This window comes from Pelecanus crispus, chromosome 7 (genome assembly GCF_030463565.1).
Source record: "Pelecanus crispus isolate bPelCri1 chromosome 7, bPelCri1.pri, whole genome shotgun sequence".
NCBI classification, from domain to species: domain Eukaryota; kingdom Metazoa; phylum Chordata; class Aves; order Pelecaniformes; family Pelecanidae; genus Pelecanus; species Pelecanus crispus.
Window position 1 is genome coordinate 14,716,495 of NC_134649.1, and position 19,823 is coordinate 14,736,317.

Below are 19,823 nucleotides of genomic sequence, written 5' to 3' on the forward strand. Positions count from 1 at the left end.
TGGCAATAGCTGTGGAAATGAAGAGCCATATCTGAAGAGATGTCCGTTCAATGACGAGAAATCACTATGCTCCAAACCACTAAACAGCCAAGTACGGTGAAGATGATCATGGGCGAAGGTGTAAGACCAGTGGTCTGTTTCTCTTCTCCTTGTGTTCTGTTTCATTCCCTCCATTTCACTTTCTTCTTCTTCTCTATTTTTTGCAAGTCGTCGTCCTACTAAAGTGTGTGTCTTAGAACAAAGTCATAATGCAGGTGAAATAAGTCTTTGGTTTCTTTGGACTTATAAATAACATTTTTTTCAAATAGTTCTAAGTATAAACCTGCTATCTTGAGGTCCTGGTCTGTCTTTATTTATTTATTTATTTATTTTTAAAGCTTTTCCACCGAGGTTTAGTTCGTGGTTATTCCTTCATGCTTTGGTACAAGTGCTTGATGAAGAAGATGAGTTGCCTGAATTGGAGCTGCCCTCGTCTTGCCACTTATCCAGACTCCTCCTCCGTGCATTCATGAAAAAGTTGCTGACGGTGCTCAGCTCCAACCCGAGCTGCTGGGAAATGGTGATTTGTAATTCTTTGGACGGACGCTTATTTTCCTTGAATATTGCATGTAGAGTTCGACGCTGGACATCCGTGAAGACCAACCGAGGCTTTTTGGGTGTATTCCCTCTATCCTTCCCGTGCTCTTGTTCTTTCCTCTTGCACGCTGCAAGAAAGGGGAGAACGGTTAGAGAAGGCTGGCAAGGGAGTCCGCGGGAACGCAGTACAGGACAAACTAGGGGAAAAGGACCATTCACTTCAGCTTCCAAATTTGGAGAGGATGTGTGACACATCAATTTAATTTTTTAACTTATCATAGACTATAAAAATATAAGGAATAGAAATTAGAAAATACCTTTATCATTGTCTGTTAAAACTCAGCAAATGCTATTATTGAGAGTTTACACTTTGACAACACCCATTAGTGCCGAGAATTTAACTATGTAATATCCCTACAAGGACGAGTGCAAATTCACTGAGCTCTAAAGTCAACCTTGCCCACCTTTTTTACCTTCATTATTTGATGTCAATTCATTTCTGTAGCTTTTTATTGGCTGAGAAATAAGGAATTGGGAGAAACCAGGATGCTACTACAGTTTACAGGCCAGATTCTGAACAAAATAAACCATGTTTTGACATGCAGAACAATGGTACAGTAAAGCTTCCTTATAGAATTTCACCTTATTTCATCTATCATCCTTTCTTTCCCTTTCAGAATGTTATTTTGCTCTACATTATTAAAGAGCGCTTGCAATTTGAAATCTGCCTTGCAGATTATCTGCCAGGCAGGATACAACAGGGCTGGGAGAGTGACTCCCGGATCCCCCCGCCAGCCTTTGACTGTCTGCCAGCTCATCTTTGTTAGCATTTCACTAGGATAAAAGGTTTCCTTGGGGGGACAGATTGTTCTGTCTCACTTTCAAAAGAGTCTGAAGTTGTCTGTTTCCCCTTTCTTTCTCTAACAAAGTCCTTTAATGCTGATTTAGAGATGTATTTCTGAAGGTAATATGGATGTTCTGTCTCTGTGCCTGTCTAGCCCTGATTTCTGTGGAGATCAGTGCTGATTATATGAAGCATTTTGTGCCGTGGCTCCACCTATTCCATGGTTATTGGAATGAAAACGGCAAATCACTTTACAAAGGTCCTTCCTACATCTTTTATTGCTACCGAGAGTCAGCCTTAGCATGAGGGTTTAATTGCTCGAGGGAGGTATAAAAATAGTCATCTACCTTTTGTACTTAGAGAAATAGCAACCACACAGATCAGACAGCAAGATTCAGGAGATGCAAAGGCACCTTCTGCTGGCCCAGGCAGGCAGGGACCAACACACCGGCATCTCAGCCCCCTCTGAGGAGAAGCTTTTGAAGAGCTCCCTAACAATATATATTCTAGCTACACATTCTTTCATAAGCAATGACGCATCGATCAAATGGACTGGGATGCCAAACTCATATCTTCTACAGTTATTTTTATCTGAAAACCTTTGAAGAGTGCTTTGAAGTTACATCCTGACCTCTAAAACACTGTGGAGCTTCTGGGCTGAAAATCAGGTTTCCTCATGCAAGCAAGCCCCCACTGAAGTCAAGCTGCTGAATTCACTGTGGGGATCAGTTCCTATTGCAATAATTCTGCACCCCCATTGAAAGTTAGCATTGATTACTCAAGGGTTAAAAATACTTTTGCACGAATAGTCTGATATTTACTGACAAATATTAGGAATGAGGAGCAAAGAAGGTATCAACAGAATCTCAATCTTTTACACACGTCTAACTATTTGACGATCAGAAGTTCCCGTGAAAGCAGCCGCAGAAGCTCAGCTGTGTAACAACCTCAGCCTCCAGCTCTGACTCTGCCCCTGCTAATGAGCTCATGCACAAAAGGAGACAAACCAAACTCAGATAATGCTTGCCATGCCCAACATTTCATTTCTGCTCATGCCACTTTACACCTTCCTTTTTCGAAGACTACACAAATCCCAGCTTTCACCTCGATACTCTGTCTAGATCATCGTTTGTCACAAAATCCTAACTACACAAATAGCGTGATCTGAGTCAGCACTGGATGACGGATGCTTCAGCAGGTATCATCACATCACAAATGACAGTCACAGCAGTAGATACAAAGCTAGTTCAATTAGCAGTGTAAACCTCTGGAGTTTCAATCACAAACTAGTACATGAGTACTCTCAAATCACAGAGAATAACAAAAAAACAACCGTCTATTGTGAAACTAACTTGCTTAACACATTGTCTTCCTGAGCTTGTGCTCTCATTTCCTGAAATGTAATACTCCTGAATAATTATTTCCTTAGAAAATGTCCCAAGAGTTATAACATTCCTTGTTCCTCAACTTCAGTTGTATCAGAGACCTCATAATTACTGCTAGTAACATCACAGAGGTAAGAAAAAAGTGCTCATTGTTGGGGGGAAAAAAAAAAAATCCTATCCAGTCTATGACACAAATAAGCCAATTTTAGTATTTTGCAAATAAAACTTAATTTCAGTCAAGCCTATCAGAAAGCACACGTTGAGGTTCCCCTGGTGCTCCCTGGAGACGCTGGGAGCCATCCCTTCCTCCTGCAGACTGCTGTGGACTTCATTTTTTAACAAATTATCATGCAAGATTGTTGGTTTCCTAAGGCTTGGTCCACATGCAGTGGGAACAGGTGAAGATACGCTCTCGTTTAGCCTCTGAAATAAGACAGTTCTTGTCCTCACATCCAAGATGGAGTTCTTATACTTTGAATTAAGGACTAATGGTGTATTGGTTCAGAGAGAGTGAGGTATTGACTCAGTTGCAATTTGGGACCTTATCTGAGACACGAAGACCCACACGCAAGAGGTTCAGTCCTCGCTGAACGTGGCGCAGCCCCAGCAGGTGAAACCGAAGCATCCATCACCCCTAGCAGAGCAGCCCAGCCGAGCCAAGCCTGGACCCTGGATCCTCCTGGATCCTCCTGGATCCTCCCGGATCCCCGGTGCCTGATGAGCAGCACACTGGCCCTGGCCCTGCCCAGCATTGCTTGCAGAGCCTTTTTCCACCTGGGAGAGACTGGGAACACCTTCAAAATCCGGATCATTTTCAGGCAATGCAAAAGTTGTTTCCTCTTCAGCTCTACTCCTGTTAGCTTTCACCAGAGGCAGACTGAGGACAAAAACTTCCCAATATGCTTAAATGTTCAAAAAGCCCTTGCAGACAGTACTGCCAGGCCTTGGGTTGTGAGCAGCAAGGGTGGATACCACCTTCCATCTTCTGCCTTGTCCAGACTCAGGAATATTAATAGCACTTAAAAATAAATAATGGTGATAATGAAAAAACGTAATAGGGTTTCCTTACGATCGTTTTCCCTGCACCGGAGCCAATCAATTTTAATAATAAATTGTAGCTTCCAGCTTGCCAGAGAACAAATGTACACCGCAGGATAAAATCTGCTCCAGCATGAGAGTCTGTCCAGCGCAGGCACAGAGCCCGGCCAGCTGGCACTGCGAGGGCTGACAGACTGGAGCCATCCAGTCCGGTGACAGCAGCCTGCGCCCAGCCCAGGGCACGCTCAGGCAAAGCGGCTACGCCTGCCTGGGCCAGGTCCTCCTCCGACACCGGCAAGGGTGTCCACTGAAGTCAGAGGCTCCAGAGACACCGACTGAAACCCTCTTCTGGGAAAACCACAGTCTGTTTTCAAAACTGTTTATGACATACCTTCATCTGAATTTTATTTTACGCAGCAGAAGATAAAAATAATTTGCACTGACGTCCTTCGCGTGCACCTGCCCACGAGCACCATGAGCAGACCCTCGCCCACAGCACAGAAGCTGAATTCCGGTGCTTTGTGGGGTGCTGTGCTCCCCAGAGGCGCGCACCTCTCCCACAGCACACCTGCTTGCACACTGCCCTCGCTCCCCTCTGCAGCCAGATGTGCTCTTTGTCTCGGGGCTGCCCCAGCTGAGCGATGCTCCTCGCGATGCCTTTTGAAAAAGCCTTAAGAAAGCCTAGTTGAGGAAAAAACAAAGCAGAGGATAAAGAAAGAGTCGCTCTGACTCTGGCAACACATGTGCAGATATGACAATGTAATATTATCAGTGCCAGAAGGAGCCTTATAAATCCACTGCTGAACTTTGGCCTCTTCCAGTCACTTCCATCTTCTTCTGCCCTGAGCAACAGATATTTCTGACACTTGCAATTCTCCTGATACAGTCCATCAATCTATTTTTGTCTCCCTTTGTTCATTCTAAGTCGCCTGAGGGATTTGGCCAAGTTAACTTGCCAAACCTTGTAAGGTCTGTACATCGCGTTGAGGCCCGGTTGCCTGTGCGTGGTACAGAACCGGGGTCTCACCGCTGCAGCTGCACCGTCTATCGCCGCTCTTCTGCAGCGCCCGGCTGGCCCGGCTATGTGCAGCACGGGGGGATCAGTGCTGCTCTGCCGGAGGTGTGAGCAGGACCGTGTCCCCTGTGAAAATGCACTAATTGCATCTTTAGGTTGAGATAGTGAAGAGGATATTTTGCCCACCTGTGATGTGAACTACACTGTTCTGTCAGTCTAAAAGTTGAGATTACAGTAAGCTCAGGTGTTAACCCTGACGCTTGATCTAGTCTTTCATCCCTAGAGGGTGGATTTCTTTTTAAAAAACTAAGAAAAAAACCCTGATTACCATAAATCAATTTTCAGGAGCACTTGGTATATACACGTGTGCCTAGCTATACGTGGCAAACACTGATTTTCCTTTCTAAAAACCCAAAGCAAAGAATGAAAACGGTAATACCCTCAAGAAACCTGCTTTCTGCTTTCTTGTCTTGGGCACATAAAAAAATACCACCACAAGTTCTGCTGGCTTCTTTTCTGGAAAATTGGCACTGGAGCAGGGGGAACGAGAACGGAAAATCCTGCTTGGGTGAAACCTACCCCAATCCCTGTGGCTAGTTGTGAAGGCAGAGGACCACTCTCCCTGCGAGATGCATTGCTCAGCTGCTGGCCCACCGCGTTGCCATCACTGAACGCACGCTCTCAGACACAGGATGGAAAAGTGGCGGATGCTGAGGAAGAAGAAGATGGATTCAGGGGGCTTCAGACCTGGCACCGAGAGAGCCGTGCCCTTACATGCGCGCCGACAGGCTGAGGCAGTGGCCACATGCTCCAAAAGGCCACGCCGCTCACCAGCTGCCAGCAGCAGTTCCCACTAGCTCTGGGAGAGGTACAAGCAATGGCCACAGCTGGGCTTTTGACCGTACAAAGTAGCTGGAAAGGGAGGAGGGACCCAGGGCAGCACAAGGGGAGTGCATCTGCCTGAGTGCACCGCAACAGCCCGGCATTACAGCTCCTCTTGGAAGGGAAGCGTACAGTCCCACCAGCGCCCTGCCATGACTCTTCCCACCCCGTGCAGGAGGAAGCCAAGGCACACAGTGGGCCTCTGCTTACAGGGAGCCCTTTTTTCCTCTGTTTGTACCCCGAGCGGGTCCAGACCAGCAGCGGGGAGACACACACAGGATAACGTCTCCAGCCATGCTGAATTCAGAGCCTGGTTGACACAGAGAGGAGACCGTGTGCTGGCCACCAGCAATGGGATATGGGGCCTTTCACCCCGAGGTGACAGGTCACGTTTCCAGCTCTGGCCCGGGTCACTGCTGACCACAAGCCATTATTACTTGACGGCCATCGAGTGCCCTGTACGAGATGAGGTGGTGGTCTCGGTTCAGCTCCCCATGAGCAGGTTCACACCACGCTAATTTCTATCACATTTGACACATTATTTGACATCAATTAGCGCCGTGGCTGGAAGGTTGAGCCAGACACTATGGAAGAAGGACTCTGTAGGAAGCCGTTTTGTAGCTGAAATGTTCATTTTGGGGAACAAAGGACTGGGGATCTCTCACGTCTGCGGATCTCTCACGACTGTCTTGCCTGAGGAGGCACTTTCTGGTTGCTTCACATCAAAAGGTAAACTCAGCTCTGAGCTCTGGCGCCTTCACCACCACCCTCATTGGACTGGTTTAGTTTTCAGGACTGTCTCGCCCTTACTATTCATGAGCATTATATTTGCTTCAGACAGGTAGGAGAAAAAAACCAACTGCCTTATGCTTCTCTCAAAGACTCCAGTGAGAGATTCCCAGAAAGCAATGGGGAATTTACAAGCCAACAGGTTCGTTGCTGTGGGTTCAGAGCAGTCACCCTTCCCACAAGTGGGAAAACCCCAAGAAATGATGCAGCCCAGCTCAAAGAAGTGCCAACAAAAGCCCTGCATTTCCTCATGTGCCACAGGAGAGACAAGGAGACATATTTTAGGTTTACTTCAGAGAGTTCTCAAAAGTTTTGTAATGATCATCTTTTCCCCCTTCTCTTGCAAAGCCTGTCCAACCTCATGTGTACAGGTCATGTCTTAGAGAGACAAAAAAACCCCTTTTATATTTTCTAATCTCTGTTGGGTCAGGTCTGTAAAGGCTGGGACCTTCCTCAGCTACAGTTTGAACTGTGCCCACTAAGACCCTGGGAATCTCTTTCTAAAGCATTGGCTTCTAGCTTTGAAACATCACAAAATATCCAATAACATTTTTAGAGAGTGAAAACTCTTCACTGGTACAAGATAGAGAATATCCTGGAGGATATTCTTCTGAAGAAGGCTCTGCCTTTGGGTGGAAAAGGCAGCAGGATTTCCATAGGAGGTTGAAACTGCTTAAGGACTTTGGCCGTCAGAGATAGTCCTAATCACACTGGCTACAATAGCTCAGTGGAAGCAAGTAGCCAAAAGTTTATGGTAAATTCATGGTGATGATAATATATAATAAAGTGTGATAAGCTCTATCCTTATCATGTGAATAACACCTCTGGAGTGTTCAGAAAGACACACGGATGACAGATCTTTCCTGATTATCAAAAACTTCATATTTGGGGCAGAGGAGAACAAGATAAGGGGCCTGTCAGACACGTGCTACCTGAGGGCAGACTTCACCACGGGAACTAAAAGCAAGCAAATCGGTTTGGCCTGGATGAATAACCGCAGCTGCTGTGTGCCATTCACTCTGATACGTCGCCATTTGGTGGTCCCCTGCACTGCCCCATCCTGCTCGTCACTGCCCCGGGGCCTTCAAAGGCGCCTGGGAGACGGGATCCCTCTGGAAAGGTGCTGCATGAGGCAGAGCCTCTGCACGTCGTGGCAGCTCGTGGCCATGTGCTCCTGGTGTAGCGGGTAGCGGACAGCACCGATGCTGCAAAGAGCATTCCCAAAAGCTTCAACCCACCGTAGGGTAAGACCATTCACAGGTCAGTGATGAAAGCCTACATGGGTGACACAGTTCATCAGTTGCTCCCCAAAACTTTCCCCTTTCAACTGAAGAGAGTATGGGCTATTCTGAAATGTCTGAACCCACACTAAATTATTTCTTATTACTGCTGGCATCATTCAGAGTTTTGCACTTGTCTTGCTAGTGATTTGTATTTACTTGTATTTAAAGTGCAGGTGTATCCATCTATTCAGAGGCCATTTGACCTGTATCTTGCTTCTCCGCCATCAAGCCCAGGCAATACTCCTCTTTTGTCATTTCATAACATGACAAGAGATTAAAGTATGTTCCTACACGGGAAGCTCACAGACCGACATCAGCCTGCCAACATATAGATCCCAGCTGAGACTGAATGGTGAACATCTCGCTCCTGTGCACTGTATTAAAATGAGCGACCTTAATTTGCTGCCCCTGGAATAATAAAGTGAATCCGACTAAGGAGCGCTGACTCAACAGTTTGGGATTCTGGGGTTTACACAAATTTACAGTGTTGATGGATCTGCAGCCACTCGAGCGAGCTGACATCACCATTACGGAATATGTTGCTAAGTGGATCAATCAGGGGAAACCACCCGATTTTCCTGCGATATCGTTTAAAGTAAATGTTAAATTTCTTTAGCTGGGTCTTTAGTTAACCATATTACCGTGACAAATATTTCTTTGTCTAGCATAAGTAATTAGAATTTAATCACTTTAACTGCATCTTAATTACCCCAAATGAATTGAAAGGACATTTAATAGCAAAGATTAAATTGCCTTAATGAACGATTTTTGGGACTACATCAATATTTTAATCGCGTTAGCCCTTCCCGGCGCGCCCCCCCCCCCCCCCCCCCCCCCCCCGCCGCAGCGGCGCGGGCAGCCCCCGGCCCCTGGGGGGCGCCCGCTCCTCGCCGCTGCCCAAAGGGGGGGGGGGGGGCTCCGCACCGCACCCTTCCGCACCGCACCGCACCGCACCGCTCCGCACCTCACCGCACCGCCCCGCCCTCGCTCCGCCAGGAAACGCCGCCCGCTCCGCGCCCCGCACCGCCCCGCCGGCCGCCCCGCACCCGCCCGCCCCTCTCCGCGCCGCTCCGCGCCCCGCCGCCGCGGAGCACCGGCAGCCGCGCCCCCCGCCCCGCCGACTCCTGCGGTGGGAATGAACCCTCCGGGGGGGCCGGGCCGCTCGGGTCCGGGCTCGCCGTCGCGCCGGGTGGTTCCGCCCTTTCCTGCTGCCCCAGCCCGGGGCTCCGCCGCAGCCGCCGAAAATGGAGTTTCTGAGCGGTGGAAGTGACGCAATGCCTTGCAAAACCTCCGCTCGGACAGCAAGGGTCGTCAGATTTACTGAAAAACCCGGCCGGCTGCTCGGGCTCCTTTCCTAAGGACCTGCCTGCCCGTTCCCGCTCCCCCCGCTCCAATTTTTAAGTCCTCGGTCAATTCCGACAGTGCATTCAAATAGCGAGCGCGGTCTCAAAGGAACGAGAAATACAGCAGCGATGGCATAAAGAAATTTCGTTTCGGGGGGGGGGGTGGGGGGGGGCACTACGGCAGCAGCGTGGCAGCCTGCCTCTGCGGGAGGGGGGTGCGGGACCTGCGGGAAATCCGCCCGCACTGACTGCGCCGCGCGTGGGTAGCTTCTTACCGACAGGTCTGGGATGCACGCAGCAATGTATGCGGTATCGCTGTGCCTTAAAAATATCCGTAACCCTAGAGCGGGTTCACTGCAGCAGCTTCTGCACCGAAGCCGCTAAGGAAGAGCCCCCCCGAGCCGTCTGATTTAATCCTTTCAGCTCTGTGAAGCAGCAGCATTTCTAACGGGCCACCAGAATGGGCTCGCACACGCCAACGCCAACGTCACGCGGTCCGCAGCGGCTTGCGGTGCTGCTTGCACGCCTGCGAAGCAGCAATCCATCGCGTTTTAATTGCCATTTGGGCTGTACGTAAAAATGTTACCGCTGAGACTTCCTATCGCCCTAAAATGGGAAAAAGTCAAAACTACCGTTGAGCTAATAAATTGTCCCTATAAATTACTCTTTCAGCATCATAAAACTGACTTCCTCTTAAGCAAAATGGCTCAAGTAAGCTGCATTTCTGAAGAAAGCCAGTAAGCATCCGTCGCTTCTCTGTCAGTATATGATTCATCCAGATAGATTTACATTTGAAATGCGAATCAACATTTATCGATCGTGGAAGCACCCGACACGATGCCACGCTAGGTCCCCGCTCGGTCCTCAGGAAAAACTTCCCTCAGCGCCTGTAGTCTTCAGGTTTAAGTCACCAGCACTTCAGCAAAAGCTCCTGCGCTTAAGAGCCACCTCAGGTCTCCCTCGAAACGAACTCGGTCCCTTGTGTGGACGTTGTGGGGATCCTTCTGCTACGCAGAGGACAGGTAAAGGCCACCTGAGGCAAAGCGCGAGCTGTGGTTTAGCGCCGGTACCCGCAAACAGGGGCACCGGTGCACTGCTGGCCTGTGCCCTGCCAGGTCGTTTTTTGTCTCAGTCCAGGTCATTTTGTCTCAGTCCGACCCCCACGCCGCTGTCGGGCGGTGCGAGGGGCAGACGGCACACGCCAGCCCCCGGCTGCAGCCCCGCCAGCGCCCGGGCCCCCCAGCGCTGGCACCTGCGGCGGGCGCGCTCCTGGCGCCGCGCCCCTCTCCTCCCCTCCGGGGGCACCCCGGCCCCCCGGCTTGCGGGGCGCGGGGCAGGGCCGCGCACAGTCACAGCGCTGCGGGGAGCTCGCTTCCCCTCTGGACACGCGAGGGCGGGGAGGAGGCCCCCGTGCCCAAACCGGGCCCCCTCGGGGCGCGCAGCCCGGCCGAGGGGCGAGCCGCTCCCGCCGCCGCAGCACGGCGGCCCCGCGGGCAGCGAGCACGGAGCCGCGGGGAGGGGGCAGAGCCCGGCCCGGCCCGCAGCAGCGCGGCCCGAGGTGCCGCTGCCGCGGCGCATGAGGGATGCGGCGCGGCCCCCCGTGGGGGAGGCCCTGCGGCCGGGCTCCGGGCGGCCTCGGCCCCGGAAGGCGAGGGCTGGGGGCCGGGGCCGGGGCCGGGGCCGGGGCCGGGGCCGGGGCCGCGCCGCGCCGGCGGCAGCTGTCCGCGGTGCTGAAGCCGGGCCGGGCCGCGCTCGCCCCTCGGTTCCCGGGGAGCCGGCGGGCGGAGGCGCCCCGTCTGCCGGCGCAGGGCCCCCCGCCGGGATGCTCGCCGGCCCGCAGCGCTCGCCGGAGCCGCCGCCTCCCGGCCCGGGGCAGCCGCCGCCGCTGCCCGCTGCAGGCGGGGTGCCCGGGCCGGCGGGGCCGCCTCCCGCCCGCCGGCGGTCAGTAGATGGCGCAGAGCCCCCGGGAACCGAGGGGCGACGCGCGAGGGCTGCGGGCGGCTCGGTGGCCCTGGCCCGTCGGGGCGGGCAGACGGGGCGGGCCGGGCCGGCATCGCGCCCGCGGCCCGGTGGTGCGGCCCCGGGGGGCGGCCCGGCGGTGCCCGCGGCCGGCAGCGGCCCCGTTTTGCGGCTGTTTCATGCAAACGGCAGCGAGGGTGGGAGCGGGGCGCGGCCCCCCGGCGCCTCCCCGCCACGCGGCGGGTAATTAAAACAAACACACAAACGAACGAAAGCAACCACGGGGCCGAGCCGCGCTGCCGGGGGCGGGGCGGGCCCGGCGCGGTGCGGAGGAACGCGGCTCGCCGCCGCCCGGCCCCGCTCCTCCGCCCGCCGCCGGGCAAACATTAACGAAGGGCAAACGCGGCTGTGTGCGAGCGGCTGTAAATCAATCGCGCCGCAAGGACAACGCCGGCAAACAAGCGCGGCTCCCAGACCCGCCCGGCTGCGCACCGAGCGCCGCGGCGGGGCACGGGCACGCCGGGGGCCGCTCTCCCGCCCTCCGCTCCCCCCGGGCCGGGGCACCGTGCCTCGGCCCCCAGCACCGGCGCCGGTAGCCGCGGAGCGGCCGCTGCCAGCGCCCACGGTGCGCGGAGCCGGGCCCGCACGGGGGGGGGGGGGGGGGCAGGGCCTTTCCCCCCGCCCCGCGCCGCGCTCGGGGTGCCGGCGCTGGAGCCCCCGGTCGATGGCCTCCGCCTCCCCGGTGCAAACGCGTTTATGCAAAGTCCCCGCCGGGTAAATATTAAACAGGCCCTAATGAGGCAAGGGGGGCCCGGGTGCTGCCGGGGCCGGGGCGGCATCGACCTTCGCCGGCGCACGCTGGGGCGGCCGGCGGGGCGAGGGCTGCAAACGGCGTTCATTAGATTTCATATTTAATGTGGAAAACGCTCTGATTACTGTATCGATTTCTTTACAGTTAATTTGGCGAGAATTTCTCGCCGGCTTCCCAAGGCTTCAGCTTAGGCGGGATTCGCTTTGGGAGGGAGAAAGAAGGAGGGGAGGGGAGAAAAAGAGATGCGACCGTGAAAAAGAGCAGTCAGGTCGCAGGCAAACGTGGAGCAGCTCTGGAGGGCTGGGCCACCCCTTCCGCCTGAGCCCCCCGGGCCAGCGCGGTTCCCCCACGGCCCCCGCTCCCCTCGCCCGGCTCCCGCCGCTCCGGGACGGGCTCGGGAATCCCCACCGGGAAGCCGCGGCGGAGGGGCCCCTTCGGGAGGAGCTGGCTCAGCACCTCGGCAGCTTGCTTTGCACCTCGGCAAAGCGGCCCCCCTCCTCCAGTAGACCCAAAGGGGCCCGGGAGGTCCCTTATGCCCCCCTCGCCCCTTCCCGAAACGGTTCTTTGCCGCGTTTCTCTCGGGCAGATGCGTTTCTGGTAACAAATGGCTCGAAGCAGATTATTTTTTCCCGAGCAAGACGAGTCGGGTTTTGCCTTCTTTATCCCCTATTCCCTCCACACGAAAATAACCTGAAATTAATTCACCCTTAAATCCCAGCAGGCTGCAGAAGGGCTGCGCATTTCCTTTGAATTGTATTTATTTTTTCGGTATCCCTTCCCCGCCCTTCCAAATGTCTGTGAAGGCGAGGGGAGAGGGGGGAAAATAACTAACGGAGAAACGGCCAAATAGATAAATATTCAGTGACAGAGGGGGAGCGAGAGGGGAACAGACAAAGGAAAAGAGAACAGAGAGGAGAAGGAAGATGGGATGAATAAGATGGAGGCTGGAAGAGGTCAGCTTTGCAATTAGCAGTTCTGCTTACATTTCAAGAGACAGCCCAGGAAGTGTCAAGACCTCAATCCCGCTTCCATGTAACTACCAATTTTTCCTCTATTTGTCGGAGCTTCTCTAATCTGGGAGGTAGGAATCCCCCAGGGACGGCTGGAAGGGGCAAATACTCAAGATAAAGTGCTGGGCAAGACCGTGAGGCCTAAAATAAGCAGGTTCCACCCCCCTCACCGCCTCCCGGTCGCTGCCTGCAGGAAATCAGAAAGGGAAGAAATGAAGGCGGCGAGGGCTCCGCTCTGGGTATTTCTCTACCTGATAATTCTCTAAACGCCCGGCAGCGAGCTGTAATTTGGACGTGAAATTTAATTTGCGTCGGCTGGAGTAATTTATGATATTTTGAATGGATGTTCATCCATCAATAGCAATCGGGGCACATTTTCACCTCTTAGTGCGATCATCACACGTTCAAAACCCGCACAAAATAAACCCGGGAGTTCGTGCACGCGCGGCGGGGCGCCGGCAGCGCGGGGCCGGGCGGCGCGGAGGGGCGCGCGGCGCGGCGCGGCCTGCGCGGGGCGGGGCGGGGGGGGGGGGGGCTGCGGGGGCCGCCCCCATTGGCTGGGACGCAGCGCTATGCAAATGACCACGTGCCGCGGGGCCGCCGGCGCCCGGGAGGGGCAGCGCCGGGCGAAGCCGCCGGCAGCGCGGGGAGAGCCCCGCGGGGCCCGGCCCGGCCCGGCCCGGCTGCAGGCGACGCGGGGGTGCTGGGGCGCGGGCAGCCCTCCCCGACACCCCCGACCCCGCCGCCTCCCCGGGCTGCGAGCCCAGTTTCGCCCCGGGGAGGCCGTTTCTGTAAGGTGCCAGCTTTCGGGTTTCATCGCAAAAGGAAGGCGGAATAATGCGGCTTTGTCTCTCTAACGGGATTACCGGGATCCGTTTATGCGCGGGCAGCGCTGGGGTGGCTGGAGGAAGGGGCGGTTTGGGGGCAGAAGGGAACAATGGGTCTCGCCGGGCCCGGCAGCTGGGCAGAGCGCGGCCGCCCCCGGCAGAAAGCGGCCGCGCCGCGGGGAGCCGCCGCCTCCCGCCCGCCCGGGCCTGCAGCCGGGGCTGGCAGAGCTTCCCGGCCGGCAGCCCCGGGGAGGGGATGCCAGCAGACTCCGAAGCGAGGGGTTGTTTCCAGTATCGATCTATGCAAATGAGCGGAGATTCAGGTCGAGCGAATTGTCGTAAAAAATACGCTCCAAATCGAAGAAAGTTCGCCTTAGCAATCGTTACGGGGATATTGGAAACACAAACTCCATCCTCCTCTCCCGGTTAGCACCAGCAAGACGCGGGTTCTCTCCTGGCGGGGTGGTTGTTGAGGAAGGGAAGGCGGAAAGGGCATTTTGTCAGAGCTCAGACCTTTGAAACCGACTCCGCAGGAGTGGAAGCCGAAGAGAGCAACGTCCTCGCACCGGCGTGCAGCGGCGGGGCCAGCTCCAGCGCGGGGGCAGATCCCGCCGGGGCCCTTCCCGGCGCCGCTTTTAGGCTTCAGAAACGAGGACGTTGGCTGAAACCGGGCAAGGAGCACGGTTGGTGGCCCAGCCGGGTCCCCGCACGGCCGGGAAGCCGTTCCCGGTTCCCACCGGCGTTGTAGTCGAAAGCGCAGGACCATTTGTGCATTTGCGAGGAGAAAGATTTGGCCCTTCCCTTATTTTTGTCTGCGAAACGGATCAGTGACCCCGGCTCCAACTCGGATCGACTGTCTCGCGTTCTCCAGGGACAAATTAATGGAGACCTATCACTTAATTAACAAACCCTCACTCACGGCATATTAAACCCGGGCTCTGCACGGGGAGCGCAGGCTGGCGGGTTTGGGGCGGCGGCGGAGGGGAACGGGTACCGAACGGGACGGCGATCCCCGAGCAGACAACGCGGGGGCCCCGCTCGGGAGCCCGCAAACGCTGAGGGGGGTTTTGAGGCTGTGGAGCAGCGCCGAGACGCGACACGGACCGCGTGCCTCATGCAGAGGCATCCACGCGAAATTCAGACTCCACGGCCTAATGTTAATTACAACCAGTTTAAAAAAAAAATCTTTAACGATTTTAGCCGACAGCATTTCTCAGCCACCACTCAGGCGCCGGGCCCGTATCGTCTTGAGGGAAAAACCCTGTCCCAGCACACCTAAGGCAACCGGAGCTAACGCCGGCCCCGAGCCCCGCCGGGCGCTGCGACCGGAGCCCCCCGCCCCCGGGGCCGCCGCCACCGGCACAAAGCACCGACTCCTCTCGGCGGGGCATTACCGGGGCTCCCCCGCGACCCGGCCGTGGCCCGGTCGCTGAGCCCCCGGCAACGAAAGCCCTTCCCTCTCGCCCGGCCCTCGCAGGGCAGCCCTGCCGCCGTCCGGTGCCGGTGTCGGCGGCGCCCCGTTACCGGGCACGCTGGGCGCCGTCCCGCCGGCGACAGGCGAGCCTGTCGGGTGCCCCCCGCCCGGGGCTAACGGGGAGAACCGGGGAGCCGCAGTGCGCAGCCCGAGCCCCGGCTCGGCTTTGTCTGGCAGCCGGGAGCGCGGCGCGGAGGAGCCGGACGGTGCCGGTGCGCGGAGCCGGGAGAGGGAGCGGGGAGAGGAGAGCAACGGAGCGGCGGAGGGGGGGTGGCCGGGGCTGCTCCTCGGGGGCAGGCAGGGACCGGGGCGGCCTGCCCAGGCCCGGGGCCCCGGCCCCGCCGCCGCCGTGCCCCGACCGCCCCGCAGCGGGCTCACCTGCCAGCCGCAGAGCAGACATCCGCTGAAACTCCGGCTCCTGGAGCCACTTCCACATCCTGCGGAAGGTCTCCCGGCCGGATTTGAGCTTGCTCCAGGGCTTGGGGTTCCTCAGCAGGTCTGAGAGGGTCCCTTGAGAGCGGCACAGCACCCTCTGGGCGAAGATAGCCTGGGGGATGCTGTACCGCTTGAGCTCGGTGGTGATCCTCTGAGCTACTTCTTTGGTATTGATTTCTTCCATTTGCCCTGAATTACTTCCACTGTTGACCTGCGAACCAGTTACGGAAGGGTTTTGCTCCCTGGCAGAGCCCAGGATCTGCCCGTGGCTCTGGGCATTCAAGTGGGCATGGGGGTGGTGTGGGATCCCGTTGATAGGCACCATGCCAGCGGAGGTGGGGGTGAGGTGTTGGTCGCCATGCCTGGCTAACATGGCAGGGTGGTGGGCTTCGAATCCGTTTGGGGTGAGCATTTTCTCGGCGGGCATGGTGGCACTGGGGTGAGCGTAGTGGGGCAGCCCTTGCTGGGAGTTGTGGATGCTCCCCAGGCCCGATCCAGACAACGGAGAGAGGCTTTGCCCCATGCCGGTAACATCCTTATGGTAGGGGGTGTAGAGATTGTTCATGGACGCCAGACCCCTCTCGTCCCGCATGAGCGTGAAGCTGCCGCTCACGTTGCCCGGTATCCGCTGGTGGGGGTGGTGGTGGTGGTGATGGTGGTGGTGGTGGTGAGGGAACTTGTCTGAGACCGTCGAGATGGGAGGTAGAGGCTGCAGAGGGGTTAACGTGGTGTAGGTACTGCTCATGCTCATGCCGGGGGGTGTCTCGCAGGCCATGGTCATGGTGGGGTGCAGGGGGCCCGTCAGCGCGTGCTCGGGCGGCCGGTGGTGGTGGTGGTAGTCGCCGCCGTCGAGGATGGACGCCATGCCCATGGAGCGCGGGTGGGCCGGCAGGTGGCTGCCGCGGTGGGCCACGGCGCTCCGGTGGTGGGGGCTGCCGCTCATCAGGTCGGCGGCGGCGGGCACCGGCTCATGGCTCACCCCGTGCAGATCGCCGATGTTCTCCATCGCCAGCTGCGCGTTCATCGTCGGCCGTGCGGGCGGCCGGACCGCACATCTATCTGGTGGGCGGCGGGGCGTCCCGGAGCTCTTCGCGGCGGCCGCGGGCCGGTTCCTCCCGCGGGCCGGCGGCGGCGGGCGGGCGCTGTGGGGCTGGTGGCGGTGCTGCTGCGGCCGGGCTGGTGGCTTTTCCTTTTTTTTTTTTTTTTTTTTTTTTTTGGTGATTTATTTATTTGGGATTTTTTTTTTTTCCCCCTGTTGTTGGATGGCGCCGTCGGGTCGGTTCTAGGGCCCCCGCTCCCTCAGGCCAGGCTCCGCAGCCGCGGCGGGTGTCTGGCCGCGTCCCTCGCCATCTCTAGCCATGGCTCTCACTGCGCTCCGCCGTTTGGACGCGGCTCCGCTGCTGCAGCGGCGCGGCCGGCGGCACCGCGCATGCGCCCCGCGCCGCCCCCGCCCCCGCCCGCACCGCCCCCGCCCCGTGACGTCACCGCCCCTATTAAGGAGGCGAGCCCCGCGCGGCGGCGCCCGGAGCCGCGGCGGTGCGGTGCTGCCCCGCGCCGCCGCCGCCGCCCCGGGCCCTAGCGCCCGCCTCCCCGCCGGGCACAAAGGGCCGGCCCCCCGCACCCCGCCTCCGCCGGGCGGGCGGGCGGCTCCCGGGTATTAGGGCCGCCCGCCCCGCCCCTTCGGTGACTCCGCGTTTTCCGTGAGCGCGGAGCCTCGTCGCCCTCGCTTCACCGGCAGCTTCCGGGGGTGAGACCGCCCTGCCCCGGGGCGCCCGCGGGCCGTGACCGCTGTGTACCCCCGCACGCCCGCCGTGTCCACCCGCGGTGTCCCGCAGCCGCCGGCCCCCCCGCCCCGCGCCCGCCAACCCGGGGATCGCTCCTCTGCGCTGCCCTACCGGGAAACTTCCCGTTACCCGCCCTGGGGATGGGCGCCGGGAGCCCCACGGCGCGGCGTCCCGGGTCCGGCCGGGGTCCCGGGTCCGGCCGGGGTCCCCCCTCCCCCTCAGCTTCCCCCCCCCCCCCCGCGCCCAAGCTCTTGTGCGTTCCCCCTCCCCCGTAGCGGCGATCCCGCTGGCTCCAAGCGGGTTCGGCGATGGGGACCCCCCCCTTCCCACCCCCGCCGGGGACCCCGAGTGGTCCGGGGCCGTGCCCGGCGGTGCAAGGCGAGCATATGCCCCGAGGCGCCCAGCAGCCGGACGTGCCGCTGGTTTTCTTTTCTTTTTTCCCCCAAAAGAAAGAAAAGGAGGAGGAGGAGAAAGAAAAAGCGAGCCCACCCGCCAGCCCCCCTCGTTAGCTAAGGTGCCTTTATGCTGGAAGAAAGGGCAGATGTGCCTATTGTTCGCCCATTAACAATAACGAACCACGCCGGGCAGAGTGCAGCGTGTGCGCGGCGCCGAGCGGCGGGAGGGACGGGGCGGGCCGAGGCGCGCCGCGGGAGAGCCGCGGGGCCGCAGCCGGGAGGCAGCGGGCGGGCAGCGCACAAAGGCCGCCCCGGCCGCCGCCGCCTGCCCCCGCGGGAGAGCCCCGGCCTGTGCGCGGCGAGGGGGACGGGGCTGCAGCCCCTGCCCCGCACGGCCCCGCCGGGCGGGCTCAGACGGCGGCAACGGAGGCCGGGGCAGGAGTCCCGCCGGGAGCGGGCCGCGGCGGAACGCGGGGCTGTTCCCCTCGGAGCCGTCGCCCCGATTTTACGGCCCAGGCCTGCGGAGGTGCCCCTCAGTGCGGGGGGGGGGGGGGGGAGCGCGCTGCCCCGGCCACCCCCGCCAAACGCCTGCGGGGACGAGGCGCCCTCCCCGCGTGGGGTGCGGCCGCGGGGGCCGTGCCCGCCGCCCCGCACGACGCCCGCACGACGCCCGCCTCTCGTGTCGCGGAGCCCCGTGGGGTGCTCGGGGGACACCGTGCCCTGGGAGCCCGGCGCGGGGGCTGCTGGCCGGGCCCGGCCGTGTGCGTGGGGGTGTGCGCGGCCGCGTGTGCACGCTCTGCGTGTCTGTGCGTGCGGTCGGTGAGCTAAAAACCGCCCCGCACGCCGGGCAGGCGCGCAGGAAACTTTTAAAATCGCAACTACCTGCTAAGCATGTTGCGTGTACGGCCCTGGAAGCGAGTATCATGAGATTCCCCCCCCCCCTATAAATTCAGAATTTCCACAGCGGGTTTATTTATTTCCTGCGATTAACACACACACATATTTGTAAGAATTCAGCGCCATTGAACCGCGTCTCCGAAAGACATCCGTTACTCACCTCCGTTCATTTTCCCCGGGTGCACGGAGCTCCTCCGTATTTTATTTTGCGCCAAAAAATACGTACAGACCCCGAACAGTTCCCACCTCTCCAGTCACTCCCCCATCCCCAAACGCTTCCCGATCTGCCTGAATTTTTGTAATGTTAACGTCAACAGTGTCTCCATTTCTTATAGCGGGGGATAGATAAGGAAAGGTGTATCTGCGAAAGAATCAAAAATAGACCCGAAACCTAATTAATGATCTCAGGAAATGTTTAGGATAAAATAAACCAAAATTATCGAGAGCATTTCGAGGCCGAAGTGAACGGCTGTGATTGTTTCCCAGGCCACCGCGAGGTGATGTCACGGATGTAATCGAAACGTTGTCAGCTTCTTCATTATCAATATCTGCGTACAATTTGCAGTTTAATTACAAGTATTTCATCTCCACGCGTTTAGCGGTTAGCTACCAAAGCAAACATCGTAGCGAATACGAGTTAGTCCCCCCCGCAGTCTGTAGGAAATTACAGCATCAAATTTTTCCTTCACGAAAGGAGCGCAAAACCAGCCCCAAACCGTTCGGGGAGTCCTGCGACACGCCGGCCTCTGGCGGGGTTCAATTTCTAACCTTCGAAAAGAGCGGCCGCGGATTCGCGCCCACCTCCCCCAATTCCTGCTCGCGTCTTTTCTTTTTCAAATATTTTCCCCCGTTACTCCTCGGGGGGATCCCCACGCCGAAGCGGCCCGGGTGCGCAAAAGCCGCCGGGTGCGGGGGCCGGCGCGGGAGCGCAGGAGCGGCGGTGCCGCCGTTCCCCGACGGCGCCCGGGCCCGGCTCGGCCGCAGGGTGCCCCGGGAGCCGCCGGCGGGCTCGCAGGGGCCCGGGGCTGGGCAGGCGAGGCCGGCACACCGCCCCGCCGCCCCGGCTCCCGGCCGTC

The 19,823-nt window shown here is 58.1% G+C and overlaps 1 protein-coding gene across 1 annotated transcript; it reads right to left on the reverse strand.

The window, feature by feature from the left end:
* Positions 1 to 411: 411 nt before the first annotated feature.
* Positions 412 to 16,695, reverse strand: ONECUT1 (one cut homeobox 1). The gene is made up of 2 exons (XM_075714397.1): positions 15,615 to 16,695; positions 412 to 704 (listed from the first exon to the last, which is right to left on the reverse strand). The coding sequence occupies exons 1-2, from the start codon at positions 16,693 to 16,695 to the stop codon at positions 412 to 414; spliced, it is 1,374 nt and encodes a 457-aa protein (XP_075570512.1).
* Positions 16,696 to 19,823: the final 3,128 nt, after the last annotated feature.

Excerpts from the sequence above, each read along its gene's own strand:
- ONECUT1 (XM_075714397.1), bottom strand. The coding sequence starts at position 16,695 with ATGAACGCGCAGCTGGCGATGGAGAACATCGGCGATCTGCACGGGGTG. Across the intron at positions 705-15,614 it reads GTCTGCTCTGCGGCTGGCAG|CGTGCAAGAGGAAAGAACAA; the intron begins GTGAGCCCGCTG and ends CCTTTCTTGCAG.